This window comes from Elephas maximus, chromosome 14, assembly GCF_024166365.1.
Source record: "Elephas maximus indicus isolate mEleMax1 chromosome 14, mEleMax1 primary haplotype, whole genome shotgun sequence".
Classification (NCBI taxonomy): domain Eukaryota; kingdom Metazoa; phylum Chordata; class Mammalia; order Proboscidea; family Elephantidae; genus Elephas; species Elephas maximus.
In genome coordinates, this window is record NC_064832.1 from 72,762,879 (window position 1) to 72,787,545 (window position 24,667).

The 24,667-nt window shown below is 36.2% G+C and overlaps 1 protein-coding gene across 11 annotated transcripts in view; it reads right to left on the minus strand.

Annotated features, from left to right (window-relative positions):
• Window positions 1–24,667, minus strand: part of RBM26 (RNA binding motif protein 26) — a 97,380-nt gene that overhangs the window by 13,410 nt on the left and 59,303 nt on the right. For all 11 annotated transcript variants that reach the window (XM_049852921.1, XM_049852925.1, XM_049852924.1 and 8 more), the window contains 4 exons: window positions 22,834–23,001; window positions 22,151–22,255; window positions 17,536–17,736; window positions 13,829–13,915 (listed from right to left, as the gene is read on the minus strand). In XM_049852921.1, the coding sequence (XP_049708878.1) occupies window positions 13,829–13,915; window positions 17,536–17,736; window positions 22,151–22,255; window positions 22,834–23,001 (561 nt within the window). The remainder of the gene's footprint in view (window positions 1–13,828; window positions 13,916–17,535; window positions 17,737–22,150; window positions 22,256–22,833; window positions 23,002–24,667) is intronic.

Consider the following 24,667-nt stretch of genomic DNA (forward strand, 5'->3'; position numbering starts at 1 on the left):
CTTAGGTGTATTTCTGGGCTCTACTTTGTTCTATTGTGTGTCTATTCTATACCATTATTATATTATTTTAATTCATTGTTTTATAGTGAATTCATAAGGAACCCTGGTGGTATACTTGTTAAGCATTTGGCTGCTGCTGAGAGGTTAGTGGTTCAAAAACACCCAGTGGCTCTGCAGGAAAAAGACCTGATGATCTGTTCTCATAAAGATTACAGCCTAGGAAACCCTATAGGGCAGTTCTACTCTGTTCACATGGGGTAGCTGTAAATAAAAAATTGACTTAACAGCACCACCAACATAATAAATTCAGTATCATTCCTCAAATTTTTTTCAAAGTATTCTTGATTATTCTGATGTTATTTTGTCCTTGTAACCCTTGAAATCTTTTGGCCACATTCCAGGTCATACTGTCTTAATTACTGTCACTTAATAATGGAGCTCTGGTGGCCCAGGGGTTAAGAGCTTGGCTGCTAACCAAATGGCTGGTAATTCAAACCCACCGCCCACTCCCTGGAAACTCTATGGGGGTAGTTCTACTCTACTGTACGGGTCGCTATGAGTCAGAACCGACTCAACGGCACCTAACAACAACAATAAAAGTAATAATAATATGAACAAGATCAGTAGTTTTCATAACAAAGTACTGTGGCAGTGCTTCAAGAATTCTGCATTTCATTACATGCCACTGTATTTCTGTCAACTGTTATTGTCACTTGCCCATTGTTCTGTAAGTTGTCTATTACTCTTCTAATTTTTTCTTGCTGAATTGTACTACAGTTTTGTGCTGTAGTTCAAAAGCTTTTCATCTAGATGAAATGATTAACATTTTTTAATTAAATGCATGTGTTCTATAGCATGCCCACCTGAAAGTCATAAAGGTGGAAGCTGGGGCCGAACATAAGAATACAAAAAATAAGAAAAAAGAGTGGGTAAGATAACCTAAATTGGCTCATCTCAGTGGAAATATAGTTGAAGTCTACATAAAAGAGAAACAATTTTTGAAAAAATTAGCAAAGTATCAAACTGAAGGAAGCCTGAAGAGATATGGGGAAAAAAATCTACAACCAACCATTTCTACAGAAAACATTTTTAAAAAAGTAAATGGTTTTAAATCATTAGACATTGATAATTTCTGATGAATTCTAATAAAAATTTTTTAAAGAAACATAAAACTTTGATGCTACTTAAATTGTCTCAGAGCACAAGGAAAGATGGACATTTCCCAATTACTTTTTATAAAGCCAGTGTAATGTTGATACCTGATGAAAATGGTAACCCCTCAAAATTGATAAACCAATCTTACTTTTAAAAATTGATTTAAAGAGTGAAAAATAAATAAGTAAGAACACACTTCAGTGGTTTACCAGGGAAAAAAACAATGAAATGGGATTTTTACCAGAAGTGAATGAACAGTTCAATATTAGGAAACAATATAAAAAGATGAAAGGTGAAAAAAATCTATAAATACTCAAAAGGCATGCTAAAATCCATTTCTGGTCAAAAAATCAAAAATAAAACAGGAATAGTTGGAATTCTATTTTAACATCAAAGGCAGCATCTTACATAACAGTAAAAGTAGAAGCATTTCCATTAATTTCATGAGTAAGACAATTACCACTAATATTTTTTTTAAGAGTGCTGTTATGTACCAGAAAGTAGTAAGTATATAAATGTGAAAAGATGGAAGTAAAAAATATCATTACTTAGATGATCTAATTGAATGAATACCAAAAAAAAAAAACAAGATAAAATTAAAACTATCAGATAATTTGATAAGATGGCAGTTACATATTTAATAAAAAACAGATAAAGTCTTCCTAAACCAGTGGAACCCAGTGCCGATACACTAATAACCAACAGAAAACATAATGGAAGAAAAAAACTTCATTTAAAATAGCAATAAAAAAATAAATTATCAAGGGAAAAAATAATAAGCAATGTGCATTTGTAAAAAGAAAACCTTAAAATGCTCTTAGAGGATAAAAACAAAATTCAGGAACTTGAAAGATGATGATGATGTGCTAGAGGAAGATTTACTATTATTAAGATGTCAATTCTCCTATAAATTATTCTACCTTGTTAGAACTACATAAGCTGATTCTAAAGTTTATACAAAAAATAAATACACGAAACATATCAGGAAGATTCTGAAGATGAGTAATAATTGGGTACGAAGAAGAAATCAAAACAATAATGCTGACAAACTATTAAGACATATTATAAACCTTAGATGAAGTTTAATGAAAACAGTGAGGAAATGGCACATGAAAAGAGAACTGATCAATGGAAGACAACAGAATGCACCCAAGTAAACACATGGGAAATTTGCATATACTAAGTTTATATATAATTTCGTATCTACATGAAATCCTTATAGGCTATTACTTATGTGATATTTATTTATATTTCATATCAGCCTGGAGAAACATTTATTCAATAAAATGAAGTTAGCTCCCTATTGCACTCCTTGCAGCAAATAAACTCCTTATGAATAAAAACAAATATGAATATAAAATCTAAAAACCAAAAAAAGGGCAGAGGGGATAACAAAACTATAAAAGCACAAGAAAAAACATGGGAAAATGTTTATCATTTCATCTAGATGAAAAGCTTTTGAACTACAGCACAAAACTATAGTACAATTCAGTAAGAAAAAATTAGAAGAGTAATAGACAACTTACAGAACAATGGGCAAATGACAGTAACAGTTGACAGAAATACAGTGGCACTTAACGTATGAAAACAGCTCAATTTCAATCGTAAGAGAAAGATAACTCAAAACTGAATTGAGCAGCTATTTTACAAAGATAAAACCGTTTGATACCTCACTGCTGGCAAGAGTAAGAACAAATTAATACCCATGAATTTTTGATAAGAAAATTGGTAAAACCATTAGGGGTAAAGTATAAGCTAAAGCAAGAATGTGGTGGAAAGGCACATACACATCACTGGTAGGCACACAAATAGGCACAACCTATACGGATGGCAATTTTAGAACTATCGAATACTTAAATGAACGCAGTCCTTCGCAGAGCAATTACGTATCTAAGAATATAACTTATAGAGATATTCACCTATATGGAGAGAAGTATGCACCAAAAAACTTACTGCCACACAGTAAAAGACCAGAAACAATTTAAAGTCCTTCAAAGTATTGGCTGATTACATTTTAGTACACCCATACAATGTAATACTTACGCAATAATTACAAAGAATAAGACAGCTCTTGATATAAAATGATCTGCCGGATAGGCTGTTAAGGGGACAGTCAAGGGGAAGAACACTATACATCTTATGCTAACATTTATTGAGAAAAAAAGTTATGTATGTATACTTGTAAATTTATAGATTCATTCTGGAAAGATAAACAACAACAAAAAAACCCCTAAAATCACGTGTAATATCTAGACAGAAAATTGAAGACTAAGGATAAAGATGAGAAAATGATTTACTTCTTACTGCACAACCTGTGGATTTCTTATGTCATGAATATGTATTGTCTATTCAAAAGACAATTTTAGAAATCAAATTTTAAAACTTAAAAGTAGTAAAAACACTCAAATATGTTCATCAAATTTTAACACAATGGACATTATCAATAAATTAACATGTCCTGCCAGATTCAACGGTTTTTCTGTAGCTCTCCTATCAATATTTTATCGAAGCATATTTGGAAATTGCAAGAAACTGACACACATATACTTTTTATTTTTTTGCATTCCCAGTTCTGACTATTGAAAAGGATTTGTGATGGTAACATACCCAGTAGTAATGAGTATCCCTAGGACCCAGACAGTGGTCTTTAAATACCTTTGCCTAATAAAATGAGTTGAGATCTTTACAAAAATGGCCAATTGCCAGACTTGGAACTGAAAACTTTTAAGATGAGACTAGAACATCATTTCATATGAGAAAGAGAGGAAACAATCAATGATTACTAAGGCCATGTCAAAAGGACTCAGGAGCCAACTTGTATAGTTTCCCACCAGCAAAAGATGGGACAACTTGAGTGTCAATAACCGGAAACAATGAATTGATATACCATGAAATGTTAAATTCTATGAGGTCATGACTACAATACCAATCAAGCAACATCAAAGTATGAAGCTTATACTGATACTTGTTTAAACAAAGCTGAGTAAAAAATGTACCAGAAAATCAGGGTAATACCCATATTCTGTTTTATTTTTTTAAGGCTTTATTATTGAAAGATACACCCTGAAATCTTTACAAATGAAATAATATGATGACTGGAATGGCTCTAAAATAATGAGAAGGGGGAGGGGCATGGTGAGGGGAGTAGAGACAAAATAAGATGAAGCAAATAATTGCTGAAGCTGGATGATAAGCATGCGGGAAAGAATGACAGTTCTTTCTACTTACATATAAGTTTGAAATTACTTTACTATAACGTGTGAAAAGAAAGTTTATTTTATAGCTAAAACATTTTTTTCATAGGTTTGCCATCAGCCCTCTGCCTACTTATCCTTGCACACATTCATCTAAGTTTGCAGCAAATTAAGAAGGAAAGCAGGTACACAAAAACAACAAGAAAAATAAAGGCTGAAGGTGTGTCAAAGAAAGAAGAAGAAGAATTATAAAAAGCAGCTACGGGAGGCGGGGCCAAGATTGCGGAGTAGTCAGATGCTTCCTCTGGCCCCTCTTACAATAAAGACCCAAAAAAACAAGTGAATCGATTATACATGACAACCTAGGAGCCCTGAACATCAAAGACAAAGTTGAGAAGTAGGACTGAGCACCGGGAGACAGAAAGACACTTCAGAAGCAGCGAGGATTCACCAGACCTGACCTGGTCAACATTCTACAGGCTGACGGGTGGCGCGCGTGGGCTGACGCAAGCAGTAGCACTCGGGTGTGTTTTCCACATCAGGAGAAACCCAGCAGCTGAGAGTCTGCTCAAACCTCCAGAAGCAGGGAGAACCAGTGCTGAATCGACAAAGGATAAGTACAAGCATCTAACCTACCCTGCAGGTCAAAAAAATCCTTCCCTAGGGCAAGACAGTCTATGATACTGGGTAAGCCTGCAAAACTTGTACAAGGGAAGGTCATGGAAGCTCCATAGACACATGTAAACTCCACGAAGGACCAAACTGCCTGACTCAGGACTGTGGGGACCATGGTCTCAGGGAACATCTAGGTCAACTGGCGTAACATAGTTTATAAAGAAAACGTTCTACATTCTACTTGACCTCATACACATACACAGAACGCTCCACCCAACAGTAGCCAAGTATACTTTCTTTCTAACACACATGTAACATTCTCCAGAAAAGACCACATATTAGGTCACAAAGCAAGTCTTAACAGAATCCAAACCGTAGAAATATTACGAAGCATCTTTTCTGACCATAAAACCATAAAGCAGAAATCAGTAACAGAAAAAGTGAGGGGGAAAAAAAAAACCAATGGGAGCTGAACAACACTTGGCTCAAAAACTACTAGGTTATAGCAGAAATTAAGGACGGAATGAAGAAATTCGCAGACTAAAATGAGAATGAAAGCACATCCTACCAGAACCTTTGGCACATAGCAAAAGCAGCGCTCAGAGGTCAATTTATACCAAAGAAACGCATACATCCAAAAAGAAAGGGCCAAAATCCAAATATTAACCCTATAGCTTGAATAAACAGAAAGAGAGCAGCAAAAGAAGCCCTCGGGCACCAGAAGGAAAGAAATAATAAAAATTAGAGTAGAATTAAATGAAAAAGAGAATGGAAAAACAACTGAAAGAATTAATAAGACCAAAAGCTGGTTCCTGAAAAGATCAACAAAATCGATAAAGTGCTGACCAAACTGACAAAAGAAAAACACAAGAGGAAGCAAATAACTTGAATAAGAAATGACATGGGTGATATTATAACAGACAGAGCTAAAATAAAAAGAATCATAACAATACTATGAAAAATTGTACTCCAACAAGTTTGAAAACCTAGAGGAAATGGACAAAATGTCTAGAAACATACCACTTATCTATACTACCACGAACAGAGGTAGAACTAAATAAACCTACGACAACAGAAGAGATTGAAGAGGTAATTAGAAAACTCCCAAAAAAACAAAGCCCTGGCCCTGACAGCTTCACTGGAGAATTCCACCTAACTTTCAGAGAAGAGTTAACACCACTACTACCAAAGGTATTTCAGAGCATAGAAGAGGATGTAATACTCCCAAACTCATTCTATGAAAACAGCATAACCATGATACCAACACCAGGTAAAGACACCACAAAAAAAAGAAAATTACAGACCCATATCACTCATGAACTTAGATATAAAAATCCTCAACAAAATTCTAGCCAACAGAATTCAACAACATATCAAAAAAATAATTCACCACGACCAAGTGGGATTCAAACCTGGTATGCTGGCATGGCTCAACATTAGAAAATCAATGTAATCCATCATATAAGTAAAACAAAAGACGAGAACCACATGATCTTATTGATTGACGCGGAAAAGGCATTTGACAAAATCCAACACTAATTCACGATAAAAATCCTCAGGAAACTGGAATAGAAGGGAAATTCCTCAACATAATAAACAGCATTTACACAAAACCAAGAGCCAACATTATACTAAACAAAGAGGGTCTGAAAGCATTCCCCTTGAGAACAGAACCAGACAAGGATGCTCCTTATCACCACTCTTATTCAACATTGTACTGGAGGTCCTAGCCAGAGCAATTAGGCAAGAAAAAGAAATAAAGGGCATCCAAACTGGTAAGGAAGAAGTAAAAGTATCCCTTACTTGCAGATGATATGATCTTACACACAGAAAACCCCAAAGAACCCACAAGAAAACTACTGTAACTAATGGAAGAATTCAGCAAGGATCAGGATACAAGATAAACATACAAAAATCAGCTGGTTTCCTCTACACCAACAAAGAGAACTTCCAAGAGGAAATCACCAAATCAGTACCATTTACATAAGCCCCCAAGAGGATAAAATACTCCGGAATAAATCTAGCCAAAAACATAAAAGAGCTATACAAAGAAAACTACAAGACACTACTGCAAGACACCAAAAAAGACCTACGTAACTGGAAAAAACATACCTTGCTCATGGATAGGAAGACTCAACACTGTGAAAATGTCAATTCTACCCAAAGCGATCTACAGATATGATACAATCCCGATCCAAATTCCAACGATGTTTTTCAATGAGATGGAGAAACAAATCACCAATTTCATATGGAAAGGGAAGAGGTCCTAGATAAGTAAAGCATTACTGAAGAACTAAAACAAAGCGGGAGGCCTTACTCTACCTGATTTTAGACCCTATTATATCGCCATGGTAGTCAAAACAGCCTGGTACTGGTACAAAAAAAGATACAGAGACCAACGGAACAGAATTGAGAATCCAGACATAAATTCATCCACCTATGAGCAGCTGACATTTGACAAAGGCCCAAAGTCCGTTAAATGGGGAAAAGACAGTCTCTTTAACAAATGGTGCCGGCATAACTGGATATCCATCTGCAGAAAAATGAAACAAGACCCATACCTCGCATCATGTACAAAAATTAACTCATAATGGATCAAAGACCTAAATATAAAATCTAAAATGATAAAGATAATGGAAGAAAAAATAGAGGCACTAGGAGCCCTAATACATGGCATAAACAGAATACAAAACATAACTAACAATGCACAAACACCAGAAGAGAAACCAGATAACTGGGAGCTTCTAAAAATCAAACACTTATGCTCATTCAAAGACTTCACCGAAAGAGTAAAAAGACAACCTACAGACTGGGAAAAAATGTTAGGGTCTCATCTCTAAAATCTACAAGATACTGCAAAATTTCAACAACAAAAAGACAAATAAGCCAATTAAAAAATGCACAAAGGAAATGAACAGGCACTTTACCAAAGAAGATATTCAGGCAGTTAACAGATACATGACAAAATGCTCACAATCATTAGCCATTAGAGAAATGCAAATCAAAACTACAGTAAGATACCATCTCATCCCAACAAGGCTAGCATTAATCTAAAAAACACAAAATAATAAATGTTGGACAGGTTATGGACAGACTGGAACACTTGTATTCTGCTGGTGGGAATGTAAAACAGTACAACCACTTTGGAAATTGATTTGGCAGTTTCTTAAAATGCTAGAAATAGAAGTACCATAAAAAAGATCCAGCAATCCCACTCCTTGGAATACACTCTAGAGAAGTAAGAGCTGTCACATGAATAGATGTATGCACACGCACGTTCACTGCAGTACTGTTTGCAATAGCAAAAAGATGGAAACAACCTAGGTGCCCATTCAACAAGCAAATGAATAAAAAAATTATGGTATATACACACAATGGAACACTATGCAACAATACAGAACATCAATAAATCTGAGGAAACATCTCATAACATGGAGGAATCTGGAAGGCATTATGCTGAGTGAAATTAGTCAGTCACATAAAGACAAATACTGTATGAGACCACTATTATAAGAACTCAAGAAAAAGTTTGAACACAGAAGAAAACATTCTTTGATGGTTACGAGGGTGGGGAGGGAGGGAGACAGGAATTAACTAACTAGATAGTAGGCAAGAATTATCTCAGGTGAAGGAAAGGACATCACAGAACACAGGGAAAGTCAGCACAACTGGACTAAATCAAAAGCTAAGAAGTTTCCTGAATACAACCGAACACTTCGAGGGACAGAGTAGCAGGGACCGGGATCTGGGGATTACAGTTTCAGGAGACATTTAGGTCAACTGGCATAACAAAGTTTATTAAGAAAATGTTCTGCATCCCACTTTGGTAAGGGGTGTCTGGGGTCTTAAACGCTAGCAAGCGGCTATTTAAGATGCATCAATTGGTCCCAACCCACCTGCAGCACAGGAGAATGAAGAACACCAAAAACACAAGGAAAATATTAGCCCAAGAGACAAAAAGGGCTACATAAACCAGACTCCATTAGCATGAGACCAGAACAACTAGATGATGCCTGGCTATCATCAATGACCACCCTGACAGGGAACACAACAGAAAGCCCCTGACGGAGCAGGAGAAAAGTGGGGTGCAGTACTCAAATTCATGTAAAAAGACCAGACTTAACGGTCTGAGACTAGAGGAATCCCCACAAGACATGGCCCCCGGACTTTCTGTTAACCCAGAACTAAAACCATTCCTGAAGCGAACTCTTCAGACAAAGATCAGACTGAACTATAAGACATAAAATGATACTCATGAAGAGTGTGCTTCATTGTTCAAGCAGATACACGAGACCAAATGCACAGCTTCTGTCCAAAGGCAAGATGAGAAGGTAGACAGGGAGAGGAGCTGGTAAATACAGACACAGGAAATTCAGACAGAAACAGGGAGTGTGCTGTCACATTATAGGCATAGCAACTAGGATCACACGATTATGTATGTATAAATTTTTGGGTAACACTGTGTATAAAGAAAATGTTCTACATTCTACTTTGTGAGTAGCATCTGGGGTCTTAAAAGCCTATTAAGTGGCCACCTAAGACTGGTCTCACCCCTTCAGGAACAAGGAAGAATGAAGAAAAACTGAACATACAAGGGAAAGGTTAGTCCAAAGGACTAATGGACCATATCTATCACAGCTTCCACCAGACTGAGCCCAGTACAACCAGATGGTGCCCGGCTACCACCACTGAATACTCTGACAGGGATCACAATAGAGGGTGACAGACAGAGCTGGAGAAAAATGTAGAACAAAATTCTAACCCACAAAAAAGGACTAGACTTACTGGCCTGATGGAGACTGGAGAAACACTGAGAGTCTGGCCCCGACATCCTTTTAGCTCAGTAATGAAGTCATTCCCAAGGTTTATCCTTCAGCCAAAGATCAGACAGGCCCATAAAACAAAACAAGACTGAAGGGGTATACCAGCCCAGGCGCAGGAACTGGAAGGCAGGAGGGGACAGGAAGGCTGGTAATGGGGAGCCCAGGGTGGAGAAGGGAGAGTACTGACATGTCATGGGGTTGTTAACCAATGTGTATGTGTATTACCTGTTTAATGAGAAACTGGTTTGTTCTGTAAACCTTCATCTAAAGTACAATAACAAAGTTGAAAAAAAAAGTTTACACACACACATTCTTTTTTTGTATGAGAAACTAACCTGAGCTGTAAATTTTCACCTAAAGCACAATAAACACCTCCCCCACTCCCATCCACCAAACAAAAGGCTATGTGGTGGCTTCCACATCTAACACGGAAAATGGTTCCGGGAACAATTAAGTTCGAAACAAACTCGGCCAAGCAAAATTAAACAGGTTTGTTTACCTCCTGACTTCTTAGAGCCATTTAGGCTGAGATTCTAAATGGAGTATGCAGAATGTAGGTTTTCATAAACTTATCTGAGAAGAGAACCCATCGTTAGAGGAGGTCCTATAGAAGAACCAGCATTGTGCAAAAAACATTTTGGGAAAACTGCACTCAGGTATGTGTCATGATAGAAGAGTTCAAGCTGTAGTCCTAGTGAACCTTAAATTTTTAGTGATATTAATGAAAGAACTAATCTATAAAAGAAGGCTAAAAGTAAGTTTATTAGTGTATGTAATAACCACAATATACAATGTTAAGGCATGAGTTAACAGTGAACTACCACAAATAAAAAAACTACATAACATCTAATTTTAAGAACTTACGGGAAAAGACTTCTATTCATTAACTCTTGAGTTTAAGCTGAATGGTCACCTTCTCGTGAGCCTCAGACCTACTAATTCTGATAGCACAGTGCCCATTGTATGGCAGTGCTTAACAAGTATTAAGTCAATTAGTATAATAATAAAAAAAAAAAAAGCCCAGCTATGTAAATTATTTTATTCTCCTGATTGAATCTACTTATACAAATTTTTCTTGCTATAAATTTACTACTTACTCAGTTAGCCCCATCAACTTTTTACTGTTAATGTACCATCTTCTATGAACCCAAATCACTGCTTCTAACTTCAGGTCTAAAAAGCAAGTTTGTTTTTTGTCTTTTTTACAATTTATATTGTTTTGTTGCTGTTACGTATTTTGTTTTGTTTTATAATTTATACTGTTTTTTGTTGTCGCTGTTATGGTGAGGATATAAATAGCAAAACATACACCAATTCAACAATTTCTATATGTACAATTCAGTGGCACTGATTAGATTCTTGGCGTTGCACAACCTTTCTCACTCTCCTTTTTGAGTTGTTCCTCCCCATTAAGTAAACGTACTGCCCTGTAAGATTCTTAGCCAATCTTTTGAATTGCTGTTGTAGATTTGACCCCATTTGGATAGGTCTTGTAAGAGCCCAATGCTTAAGGCAGACATTCTTTACTCATTAAGTTAAACTACTGTTTGGTTTTAATAAGCTCTCAGGGGATATTTTTGGTTTAAGGTTTAAAGATTATTTCAGGACAACAGTTTCAGGGGTTCATCCAGGCTCCATGGCTCCAGAATATATGAATTCCATGGGAATTTGAACATCTCTTCTACATTTACCCCCTTTGGATCAGGATTCTTCTATAGAATCTCCGATCAAAATGTTCAAGTAATGATAGCTGGGCACCATCCAGTTCTTCTGCTCTCATGACAAAAGAGGCAGCTGTTCACAGAAGCAATTAGCCACACATTCCACCTCTCCCTGCTATTGCTGACTCTCTTTCTTCCTAAAAAATAAGACTTCTTTTGAAACCTTTTACTCTCTCATTTCTATTTGGTTTCACTAATTTACCAATCACTTCTCATTCTGAAAAAACGCACAGTATTAACAGACGACAATAAGAGTGTTTATGAAGTTTCAAGCACTGCTCTAAACAAGCACCTTAGTTTTTGAGTCAGTAAACCCTCACAAGGGTAAGGGTTCAAAAATGGATCAGCAGAAGAAGACTAATTATTTTTTCTTTTTATATAAAAAGCTGTACCTCCCTTTGAGTTTGGGATTGTAATATTGCATCTTTGGGATTGATTCTTCTAAACAGGGACTTAACCATCTCTATTACAAAACTGGATCCTAGTATCCAATGAAGGCATAGGAACAATTACAAGTAGGAAAACTAACATTCTAATCAGTAATGGGAAAAAGCTACTTTCTTTTCTCCTGTTTAGGTATGTATCCAATTTTAACACACTGGGGTTGTTGTTGTTGTTAGGTGCCGTCAAGTCAGTTCTGACTCATTGTCACCCCATGCTCAACAGAACAAAACACTGCCCAGTCCTGTGCCATCCTTAAAATTGTTGTTATGCTTGAGCTCATTGTTACAGCCACTGCTGTCAATCCACCTCGTTGAGGGTCTTCCTCTTTTCTGCTGACCCCGTACTTTGCCAAACCTGATGTCCTTCTCCAAGGACTGATCCCTCCTCATAACATGTCCAAAGTATGTAAGATGCAGTCTCGCCATCCTTGCTTCTAAAGAGCATTCTGGTTCAGGAAAATGAAGCATAGGAACTATCTTCTAACTAACCAGAATCAAACCATAGCCAATCCCCAATCTTAACCTAAATTTAAAGATATCCTGCTTTTATATTCCTTACAATGCTTAAATCTCTTTCCTGGGGAAAATTTCTCACTTTTCAGTCATATCTGAATGTCTCAATTGCCTAATTCCTATACTGTTGCCTTGAAATGTTATTTATCTATTGATTATAACAAATAATGAGAAATTCAATTATCTAGAACAATGGTTTAGAAAATAAGAACAATATAATATTTGGATAAAAATGCTGACAAAGGCTTACAAAATTTTCTTGGGAAGTTCTATCCTTTATTGTGAGTTTATGTCCTTCAACACTTCTGGTGTTAAAAACTCCCTTTATTTTGCGGGGTTAGCAAACAATGTCAGAAAACAATTTGTGCAATAATTGTTTAATGAGAAACTAATTCGCTCTGTAAACTTTCACCTAAAGCACAATAAAATAAATAAATGGCCGCCTTTGGTTACTTAAAAAAAATTTTCTTTCACATGATAATGATAGTACAGGGCAATCTTTTTTTTGTATTTTTTAAACATCTTTCATTAGCAAATAAAAATTTTTTACCTATATATCGAACACATTAATTCCTAAAACTTTCCTTTTCGGAAATCCTGAAGATTGAAAACCACAGATCTAGTCTATATCCTGCTGACATAAGACAAACTCCAACTTAATTTTCTATTCCTTTAAAAAATAAAACATTAGAAAATTTTTAAAAACTTTTTGGCTTAAGAAAATGTTTACGGCCTAACAACTTCAACAATTAAATTACAAATATTTATGACAGCAGTGGTGTTTCTTTCAGCCCGTTACATAAATCCAACTAAAATGGAATTTACTTTGAGGAGGTAACTCTCATTAGACCCACATAACTAGAAGATGTAGTTGGGCCTAGCTGAGACTATGTAGAGCGAGGGACACTTCCTCAGAGTCCAGGGTACTGGGACTAGAAAGAAGCAGATGAGCGACAGTGAAGATGGAAAGCCAGAGAATTACTCTCTCACCTTCTACCTTATCCCTAACCACTTATTCTGCCAAAGCAGACCTGCCCATTCTGTTCTGGGCCAGCTCAGAAAAAAGGTTACAGAAGGTGGGTGGCCCTATTCCTTTGAAAGAGAAAAAGAATTCCTGAATTTTCAAAATAATACAACTTGACATTCACTTTGGAGATGACCTATGTATTCTTATCATGTTATGTACACAATGGCCTAATCATACCAGGAATTTCTTTGAGGACATGAATTCTACTTCATCTGTTCTATCTACTGTCAAAGCAAAGTTGTAGTAAGTCATAAAAAGCTGGATTAGATTAAAATTTAAAAGCAATACTAAAAAGATTTTAAATCTGAATTTTCAACCAATTATTTGTAATACTTACTGCTTCAGCTTCTGCTCTTGTCTTGAATGTAATTACAGCATGAAGTGAAGAGTCATCAATCTGACAATCTTCAATTTCACCATATTGCTTTAAATTAAAAAAAAAAAAAAATTATTTCCTCCAATTAAGTATTTTGAAGCATCCAAAATTCTAATGGTTTCAAAAACATTTAAATACCAACAATATAACCCAAAATGTATAACAATTCTTCCTGGCTAATATAAAGAATAGTGACTATTCATTTTAGCACCTGACATTATAAGATATAGGGTGGTTCTATTTTCCAATGTTATTTACAATTATACACTTTACAGAATTAAGGGAACTTACTCTTTAATTGGAAACCCTGGTGGTGTAGTGGTTAAGTACTACAGCTGCTAACCAAGAGGTTGGCAGTTCAAATCCACCAGGTGCTCCTTGGAAACTCTATGGTGCGGTTCTGCTCTGTCCTATAGGGTCACTATGAGTCGGAATCGACTTGACGACAGTGGGTTTGGTTTTTTTTTTTTTTGGTTTACTCTCTAATTAACGATTCTTTAAATGAAGAAAGCAACAGTCGAAGCCTGAGTTCTTCTACTGACCTTCCTCATCCTCATTACTCCAATCCCAGAATCCACAAATTTTTTTCTTAAAAAGAATATATAATCCTCAAAACATTCTATGAGTTTTTGAGATTATTCCCAATTTAAATATGGGGAAATAAATATTAAGAGAGTTTAAGTAATTTCCCCAAATAATTAATTACCAAGATGTGGGCCCAGGTCTTTTGATTCAAAAGTTTAACGCTCTGTCCATGCTTTTGCTCTTGCTGTATACTCTACATACATTCTTTTAGGATATCTAAAAGCTAAATACATGAAATTGTTCCTATTTTTTATCTGCTGAGTTTTTGTTTTTCCATCTTTCAGAGGATTTACCTACAAATCCAATCTATCACATAAAATTCTAGTCCTTTATATATTATCATTAATACCTTCTTTCTCTACTTCTTACCCAAAAGTAAAAATTATAACCATAATCTCATGCAACACACACACCACAGGGCAAAATTCTGTAGTGCACAGTAACAAGAATGGACTCTATAGCCAGTCAGATCCCAGCTCTGTCAATCACTAGTTGCGTAAATTTGAGCAAGTTACTTAACCTCTTCAGGCTTCATTTTTCTCATCTCTAAAATGAGCATATTAAAGGTATCTACCTCATAAAAAACCAAACCACACCTGTTGCCGTTGAGTTGATTCTGACTTACAGCGACCCTGAAGGACAGAGTAGAACTGCCCCATACAGTTTTTAAGGAGCGCCTGGTGGACTCGAACTGCTGATGTTTTGGTTAACAGCCGTAGCATCTACCTCATAGGGATGTTGAAATAACTCATAATACAGTGAATTATTATAAGGCTTTCAGAATACTATCTGTCAAAAAATAAGTGTTCCATAAGTTTTAGCTGTCATTTTTATCGCTATTATTATTATTAGTCCTGGTGGACAAATTACAGAAAGTGTTTTGTTAATCACAATCTGTAGTTATCAATGGTCCTTTAATAATACAGTTTTTCTAATACGTGTCATATGTCTGACTCATACTTGCGACAGAGAAGCTGAGTTTAACTAAATCTTCACTCTTAAGACAAATAATTTTTAAATGTGCATTACCACTACTATGGTGTAGCTCTACGTTTGAATCTCCGAAAGCATGTAACAATCTCCATTTGGAGTCTCTGATTGTTTTTAAAATCAAAACCATCCGAGGCTCTCCAAAACACATTCATTCCACTAATAAATTCAAGTCGTTTGTTTAGATTATTGCAGCACACTTGGTAGTTTCCTAATTAGCTATTTAACTATACACAAGGCACTTATGTTATCTGGATCTCCTTGCCCTTGTGGAAGGTGTGGGACTGGGGTGCACAGCAAGAAAGAGTTGGGCTATATTATCCCCAAGCTCCTTTCTAGTTCTGATTCCTTTTTATCTCTCTTTGAATACATCAAGCATTTCAGACTCCTCATCCTTAAATATTAATCATTTTGTTGTTGTTTTCAGGTGGTCAGGTGCTGTCAAGTCAATTTCGACTCACAGCAACCCCGTGTGACAGGGCAGAACGGCCCCATCGGGTTTTCTAGGCTATAATCTTCACAGGAGCAGATCACCAGGTGTTTCTCACATAGAACCCCTCGGTAGGTTCAAACTGCCAGCCTTTTGGTGAGTAGCCGAGTGCTTAACCATCATGCCACCAGGGTTCCTTATTAATCTCTTTAGTTATTTCTTAAACATAAACAATTTTTTTTAATGATACCCTATGTCCTGAACAAGTGCAGTTCTACCTCCATAACTACTACATTAGCCTGGAATATCACTGTAAAACACTTAAATCTGAATTTTCAAAAGGTTAAATTCTTTGTGTACCTCTCTACAATCTTACCTATCCTTTAATATCTAAGCTCCAGTTTTATTACCTCGTGAAACTTTCCTCTGTTTTTTTGCCATCACATGCGTATATGAAAGACACTCCTCTAAGCTACTACAGTATTTACAGTTTTTAATAAATTTAACCTGATTACTAATTATTTTTGTATTTACCTTAATTGATGTGTCTTAAAACAGTACGTAAAAAATCCTGGAAGGTAAAGAACTGGTTTTTCATTTCTTTCATATCTTCCAGAGCAATTATTATTAATGCTTGAGGGCAAGACTGATGCTTAGTAACTAACTTTTGGGATAACACTAAGAATCACATATAAGTTGAAAGGGCCTTTAGGCAAATATCTAAAACAAAACAAAACACGTTTGCCATCAAACTGATTCCAATTCCTGGCAATCCCACGTATGTCAGAATAGAACCGTGTTCCACAGGGTTTTTGAAAGCTGGTATTTTAGAAGTATATGATGCTTCTGACTGGGCTTGAATTGTCAACCTTTCAGTTAGTAGCTAAGCATGTTAACTACATGCACCACCCAAGGACTCCTTAGGCAGACACACTGTGTGCCATCAAGTCGATTCCGACTCATAGCAACCCTACAGGACAGAGAAGAACAGCTTAATAGGGTTTCCTATGCTATGCTGTGATCTTTATGGGAGCAGATCACCAGGTCTTTTCTTCCTCAGAGTGGCCGGTGGATCTGAATCCTCACCAAAGTTCCTCACAATTCTATTTGGACATAAGCCCACTGAATCCAAGAAGTCCAAGCTAAAGAATGGATTAGCAGAAACTAGAATTAGTTTCTCCTCTCTCATTGCCTTTAATTATATTCTGGCACTGACTGAGGCAACTTCAAAGATCATCTACCAAAATTCTGTCTTCTTATACTTCTGGGTCATCTAGATCAAGAATCCATTATCAACAAATAACATCCTATTTCACTGGGGGAAAAAACGTGAATGGCCTTTGCAATGTGTTAAACTTTTCCTTAAAATGTCAAACTACGGGACTTCCCTCTCTGAAACAATAAAGTTTAAATCCTCTGTTCCAGTATGTCTGAGGGCGTATCAAGTGTAAGAACAGTAACATTTCTTCAAGGTATTAGTTTTTGTAAACAAGCCCACAGTTTCTATTTTCTAAGCAATTAACAAAAGATTACTATAACCAAACCCTTTGTTCAGGTTAATGGGTTTGAATGAATCATCATTTTCATAATTTTTCCTTTAATTATATCCACTATCCTCCACAGTGACTACTAGTATTCGCTTGGCTGGGCAGGAAGGAGGTACCGCGAAATGAGGAAGGAGGTCTTCTCTATCACTCTCCGTAAACGCAGAAATCTCCAAGGCCCGGGGACGGTGATCCACCACAGCATGGCCAGGAACACCTCGGCCTCGGCCTCTACCCCTGCCTCTGCCATGAGCTGCACCTCGGCCTCTTGAATGAATTCCTCTTCCCCGACCAGATGACAGAATACCTCGTTTTGCAGCCTAGAAGAGACCAAGCACACAGGTTAATTTTAACAATGCTACAATTACTAACATAGGCTAAATGTGTTAAACTCTGGCAAACAAGTCAAACTTTTTTGTAATTTGACATGATATTCTAATTATGCCTTATAAAAGGATTAGTTTTAAAAGTGAAAGCAAGTTCCGGTTGTATATAAATTTAGAAAATAACATTAATTTAAGCAATGTTTTAAATGACTAAATATATCTTTTTCTACTAAATTTTCATTCTCCATGGTATTAGAATATATCAGAGAAAGGCCAGCGACTTTGGATTTCCACATAACACACAGTGCGGAATGCTACTTCGGAAGTCAGGTTAATACGCAGGTTAATGCATACACGACAGACACGGTTTTCTAGTTATGACTTTCAAATACAGTTATTTCTTGTGTGCCTGCTGACGTCAGCAGTTACCTGAAATTCATCATTTTGATCATTTATTACTAACATCGTTATAGAACCAATGCTGCATACTAACATATTCTACCACACCACTCCACATGATTAGCACACCATTCTTTCATTCCACAAATATTTAATGAGCACTTCCTGGGTGTAAATACCCATTCCCATGAAACTCAATTCCTAGAGAAATAAAGAAACATTAAACAATTAAATTTTTAAATTATATTAATGAAAAGTGACTAAAAAAGTTAGGAAGTTCTTTGCTTGAAGGCCTGAACTTTAAAGATTAGCAGTGGATGGCGACCAAGGTCTTGGGGTACATCTAGGTCAACTGGCATAACACAGTTCATTAAAAAAATGTTCTGTATCTGATTTTGGTGAGGAGCATCTGGGGTCTTAACAGCTTGCAGTCATCTAAAACACATCTACCGGTCCTATCTCGTCCAGAACAAAGGAGAACGAAGACAACCAAATACACAGAGAAATGTTAGTCCAAAGGACTAATGGGCCACAAGTACCACACCCTCTACCAGCCTAAGCCCAGAACAACTGGGTGGTACACCCAGGTACCACCACTGACCACTCTGACAGTGATCACAATAGAAGGTCTCAGACAGAGCAGGAGCAAAATGTAGAACAAAATTCAAACTCACAAAAAAAGACCAGACTTACTGGTCTGACTAAGACTGGAGGAACCCTGACACTATGCCCCCTGGATGTACTTTTAACTCAGAACTGAAATCACTCCTGAAGTTCACCCTTCAGCCAAAGATTACACAGGTCTATAAAGATTACAAAAATAACACACATGAGGAACGTGCTTCTTAGTTTTATTACATAAATGAGACTAAATAAGCAATACTTTCCCAAAAGCAAAGACAAGACAGAAGGAAGGGACAGGAAAATGGGACAAGTAGAAACAGAGAACCCAGGGTGGACAAGGGGAGAGTGTTGACACATTACAGTAATTGCAGCCAATGTCATAAAACAGTTTGTGTATAAACTGTTGAATGAGAAACTAATTTATTCTGTAAACTTTCACCTAATGGACACACAAAAAAAAAGACTGGCAGTGGAATGAACTACCAGAATGAAAGTTCCATAAGCACTTATTTTTGCTTTGTTCTGTTTTATCCCCAACACCTACAACAGTACAGTAGCACCCAGCAGATAAAAATCCATTGCCATTGAGTTGATTCCAACTCACAGTGACCCTGAAGGACAGAGTAGAACTGCCACACAGAATTTCCAAGGAGTGCCTGGTGGATCTGAAGTACTGACCTTTTGGTTAGCAGCTGTAGCACTTAACCACTATGCCAAGATAGCACGTACTTCATATTCATTCAATGACTCAAAGAAACAATGAACAAGATTAGTTATCTAAAATAAGTGATCAGGGGTTAGCCAGAGGTTACAGCATGAACAATGGCCCCAAGGCTAAAAGGAACATAAGTCTTTCCAAGAATGAATAAAATTCTGTGCAAAGGTAACCAATGTCACGGAACAACCCGTGTACAAACTGCTAAATGGGAACCTAAGCTGCTATGTAAACCTTCACCAAAAACACAATAAAATATTAAAATATTCAGTGCAGCTGGAACACGTGGGATAAACACATGAGACTAGAGATAGGCAGTGTCAGGTAACGCACAGCTTTAAGAACCACGTTAAAGATTTTGATCCCAACAGTCATAAAAATCAAAGAATTTTAAGCAGAGAAGGAGAGTAGTATAATCAACCCAAACCAAACCTGCTGCCATCAAGTCTGTTCTGACCCACAGCGACCTTACAGGACAGAGCAGAACTGCTCCATAGGGCTTCCCAGGAGTAGCTGGTGGATTCAAACTGCCGACCTTCTGGTAAGCAGCCAAATGCTTCACCACTGCATCACCAGGGCCCCAGTGTAGTCAAGTTGGTATTTAAAATGTTACTCTGGCTAGAGTTTTAGGAACAGACTAGGAGGAGGAAGAGAGCAAGCCAGGAAATCAGTATGTAGGCCACTAGAGTAGTCTAGCAACTGAAGTTGTGTTTAGACTACAGTGCTAGCAATGGTAAACACATATCTTGGGAGTAACACTTAATAAACTTCACATTTAACGGGGTACGGATATTGACGGAAAGGGAGGAGGCGATTAAGACTCTCAGATACGGGGTTTGGGTAATTAGATAAATGTGTATCAAGTTTAAGGGCAAAGACAAGCACAGTTTTGAACACGCTGGCCTAAGGATGTAGGTGTAAAAATGTCAAGCAGGCACCATTGCCAAACTTCTGCTAGTATCAGCATTTCAGTTTCTTCATCTCAAGACAGCTGATTTTACTCTTAACATTAGCTAAAATAATCATCTAAAACCCGAATAATAAACGTAAAAGGCCAAGGATCAATGTTAGCACAACAGAAGCACACCTGAGAAACATTACTGTCTGAAAATGCTCCCTGAAAAAGATGTCCCAAGGACAAGTAAGTTTGAGCATTACCGAGTACTAACAATGAATTTTGGAGATTTACAAATTAAGTCTTTGAGAAACTGCAGAGTGAAGAAATCTGTTTAATATATACTTTTCCCAATTTATTTGGCCTCAGAACCATTTTTCACTAATATTCATTAACAACTAATGAAATTAATGTGACCATACATGCTCTGTGAAACACTGCATTACTTCATCTACTGATATTAACTGCAAACTGAACTTAAACCACCAAAAAAGAGAAACAAAAAATGCCATTCAATGTTTAGCTATGTAATGAAAAGAAACTAAACCATGAGCTGATGAAGAATTTTGGTAAAGCTACTGTTTACTTAAAATTTGTGTTTTTAAAGTGTCACCAATGCTATCATGCAATCACCAAAATGGGGAAAAAACAATTTCTATATTAACATAAAAGAACTCTTTTTAAAAAACTGTTATCTTAGACAGCACACACATGCAATCAGGTCAAGTTTCCAGAAAATGTAAATGTATGCAGTTTCAGGACAGCATGCTATGACTGCCTTTGATTCTGAGACAAGATACAGGCTTCAGACAACGCGCTGTCTGCTGAATGTTAAGTCTTTAGTACTTGGATGCCAGGAGTCAACACAGATTTCTACTATTCCCAAAAGAAATGACCAAAATGTTAACAAATTTCAAAGAAGAAATTAATAGTCTAAAATACAAGAAAAAGATTTAAATTCTGTTGCAACAATAAGAGAAATACAGGTAAGTACCACTATATTAATGACATTAATGTCTCTCAGAACTTCAAAATGCAGTTCCAACTTTATAAGCATCTTCTGGCTGAATACTGAAAATTCTCATGTAATAAAAAACCCAACCCACTGCCGTCGAGTTGATTCCGACTCATAGCGACCTTGAAGGACAGAGTAGAACTGCCCCATAGAGTTTCCAAGGAGTGCCTGGTGGATTCGAACTGCCAACTCTTTGGTTAGCAGCCGTAGCACTTAACCACTATGTCACCAGGGTTTCCTCTCATGTAATAGGAGTCAATTTTACTAGGAGTTTGACTCTTATATAAATAACCATATATCTAAACTATAAGCAAATGGTTTATTTTCTCTTTTATAAACATCCACAGCACCATCTATAGGCAAAACTTAAGCAAGCAGGTTCTACCACTGATCCTACAGCAGCCCAATACGATATACTTGTATATGAAAAGAGTAGCTCCATAAGAACACCCAAAAAGCCTTTAACAGTTGTTGGTTCTAGGGAGAAGAGCTGACCCAAGAAAAGCGAAGGAGTAAAATTCACTAGAAGTGGAAGGACTTAAGTGCACATGGAGAACTGGTACTACCTCTCCCATTAACGATTTTCTCTACTAGCTCTAAAAAATGTGTTAACCTCCTCCCTCTTCCCTATATCAACAGTCCAATAAATATACCAAGGATTGCCAACCATTAATGAAAAACATGAAGGGAAGATATTTCAAATTAACTTCGATCCCAGCTGCTCTTTTTTAGTGTATTGTGTAGTTGTGATGAAACATACTTCCAGCTGTAATTCTGTATACTTTCTCCTAAGTTCAGTGACTTCTTCTCCAGCCTGCATCTTCTTATATAAATCCAGTTCTGTGTCAAGCAATTCTTTCTGCATCTAAAAAATAGTAATTAATATTTTAGGTGACCATAATTAATATATTTATACAAAACTTCTTTTACAAAAAAATGCCTACATGTCCCCATTAATCCACACATTTCTTCTCTATCTCCAGTACTAGCACCCTAGTCCAAACCATCAACCGCCTCTGGTCTAATCTACTGCAATAGCTTCTTATCTTGTTGCTACTTCGACTGACTTCCCTATAATTCACTCTCCATACAACAGCCTGAGTGAGATTTCTATGGATGGATACGGAATGATTTTCAGAAAATAACTGTTAAACAAACAACATGCTAACAAGTAATACAGTATCTTTCGTTTAGCTGAGAATAACAAATACATGTACATGCATGTGTGTGTATGTACATATTTGTTATATATGTATATATGGTATTTGCTTACAGGTACAAAAAGACATATGGGGATAAACCAGAGATCAATGATACTGGTCTGATTTTGAGCAAAGGCATTTTGAATAAAAGACATTACCTAAAAGAAAAAATAAATCTAACGGAGTGTTTAATGTCTTTTAATAAGTAGTAATATGAATAACAACCCTTAAATTAAAATACCTGAGTCTTGGTTTTTATACTTTTTGGAAGGCAGCGTCCAGGGGAAGCAGCTTTGACCTCATCTTTTAACTTTGTAATATTTTTTGTTAAAACCTCTAAAGTTTTCATTATTTCTGCTTTATCTTCAGACTTCATTGCTTTGTTCTTCTCCAGTTTTGAAATTAGCATCTGCCAAAGTTTTAAAAATAGAAAAATAAAATTGAAGATATTTTCTACTATTATTAATCAAACACAGTAAATATAAAAATAACTACTTTTAGTGGATGTATTCATGACAAGGCTAACAACCACTACGTATCTAAAGACAGCAAAAAGTATTTGGGTCTCTTAGGACCTAAATTCAGAAAAAATGCAATTTGAACACTGAAAAGCTGCCAATTTGAAACAACACTAACAATTTTACATTCTAATCCATTTTTTGCCATTACTGTCTCTAAGTATTTCTCAACCCAAATATAGTCTGCAGTTCAGAAAGAGCCAGAGCAAAGTTTTAGGGTTCCCTTCATATACTGAGATAATAGAAAAACTGAATGTTTAATTATTTTCTTTGCCAGAGGGAACAAAAAAATGACTAGCCTAAGAATGATATCCCTAACAGGGACAGGAAACAAGAAGGAAAGCAAGATAATATGGTGTAGGAGAAGCCACACAGTATTATAGGTTCTCTGAGTCAAGACAGCTACAGGTTTTGGTATAAAGCATTGTGACTTCTCTTTATCAAGTATACATAAATTTAGAGAAAAAGCCATTTCAAGTAAAAACAAAAAGTTTCCATATTTTCAGTCTTTTGAAATATATTGCTAACCTTAATTATTAAACATAATCAAGAACTGACTCTAATTAAATGTCATAAATTGAAGCAACACTGTCCAATACAAGGAATGTAAGCCACATAAGTAATTTTAAATGTTTAGCAGCCACATTAGAAAAGGTAAAAAAAAAAAAAAAAAACTAGGTTAGTAATACATTTTATTATATATATGCAAAATGTTATTTCAACATGTAATCAATATAAAAATTACTGAGATATTTTGCCTTTTTTTGTACTAAGTCTTCAAAACTTGGAATGTATTTTACACTTACAGCACATCTTAAACTCAGATTAAATTTTTTTTTCTTTTTTATATTATATTGTGTTTTTGGTGAAAGCTTACACAGGAAATTAAGTTCTCCTTTAACAATTTCTATACATACTGTTCAGTGACATTGGTTCCACTTTTCAACAATATATTACAATATATATTCTTATTATTTCCATTTTGATTCTTCTGTTCCCATTAATCTAGCTTCTCTGTCCTTCCCTAGCGTTCTCATCTTTGGTTTAGGGTAAACGTTAACTATTTGGTTTCATCTAGATGATTATTTTGAGAAGCACAGTACTCACGGGTGACATTATTTACTTTATGGGCCAATCTATCATTTGGTTGAAAGGTGACATCTGGGAGTTGTCTGAGCCCCAAGTTTAAAGAGTGTCTCACGACAACAGTCTTGGGAGTTGGTCTAGTCTCTACTGGTTCAAAAAGTCTGGTTGTTTTTTTGGAATCTGAGTTTTGTTCTGTATTTTTCTCCCATTCTATCTAGGATCATCTATTGGGTCAAGACCAGGTATTTCAATAGCTGCATGTGGCTGATGGCAACTGTACTGGAGAACACAGCATCTGAGGATTCCAAGCCGATAAAAAAAAAGTACATACCTCAACATTGTGAAAAAGGTTCCATTTCATTATCTGAACAAACTACTATGCAGAAACATAACTAGGTAAATACCACCTCATATTTTCATTTCAAGTTCATAACCACAGTTCCATTAACATTAATAAACATTTCAGTCTTA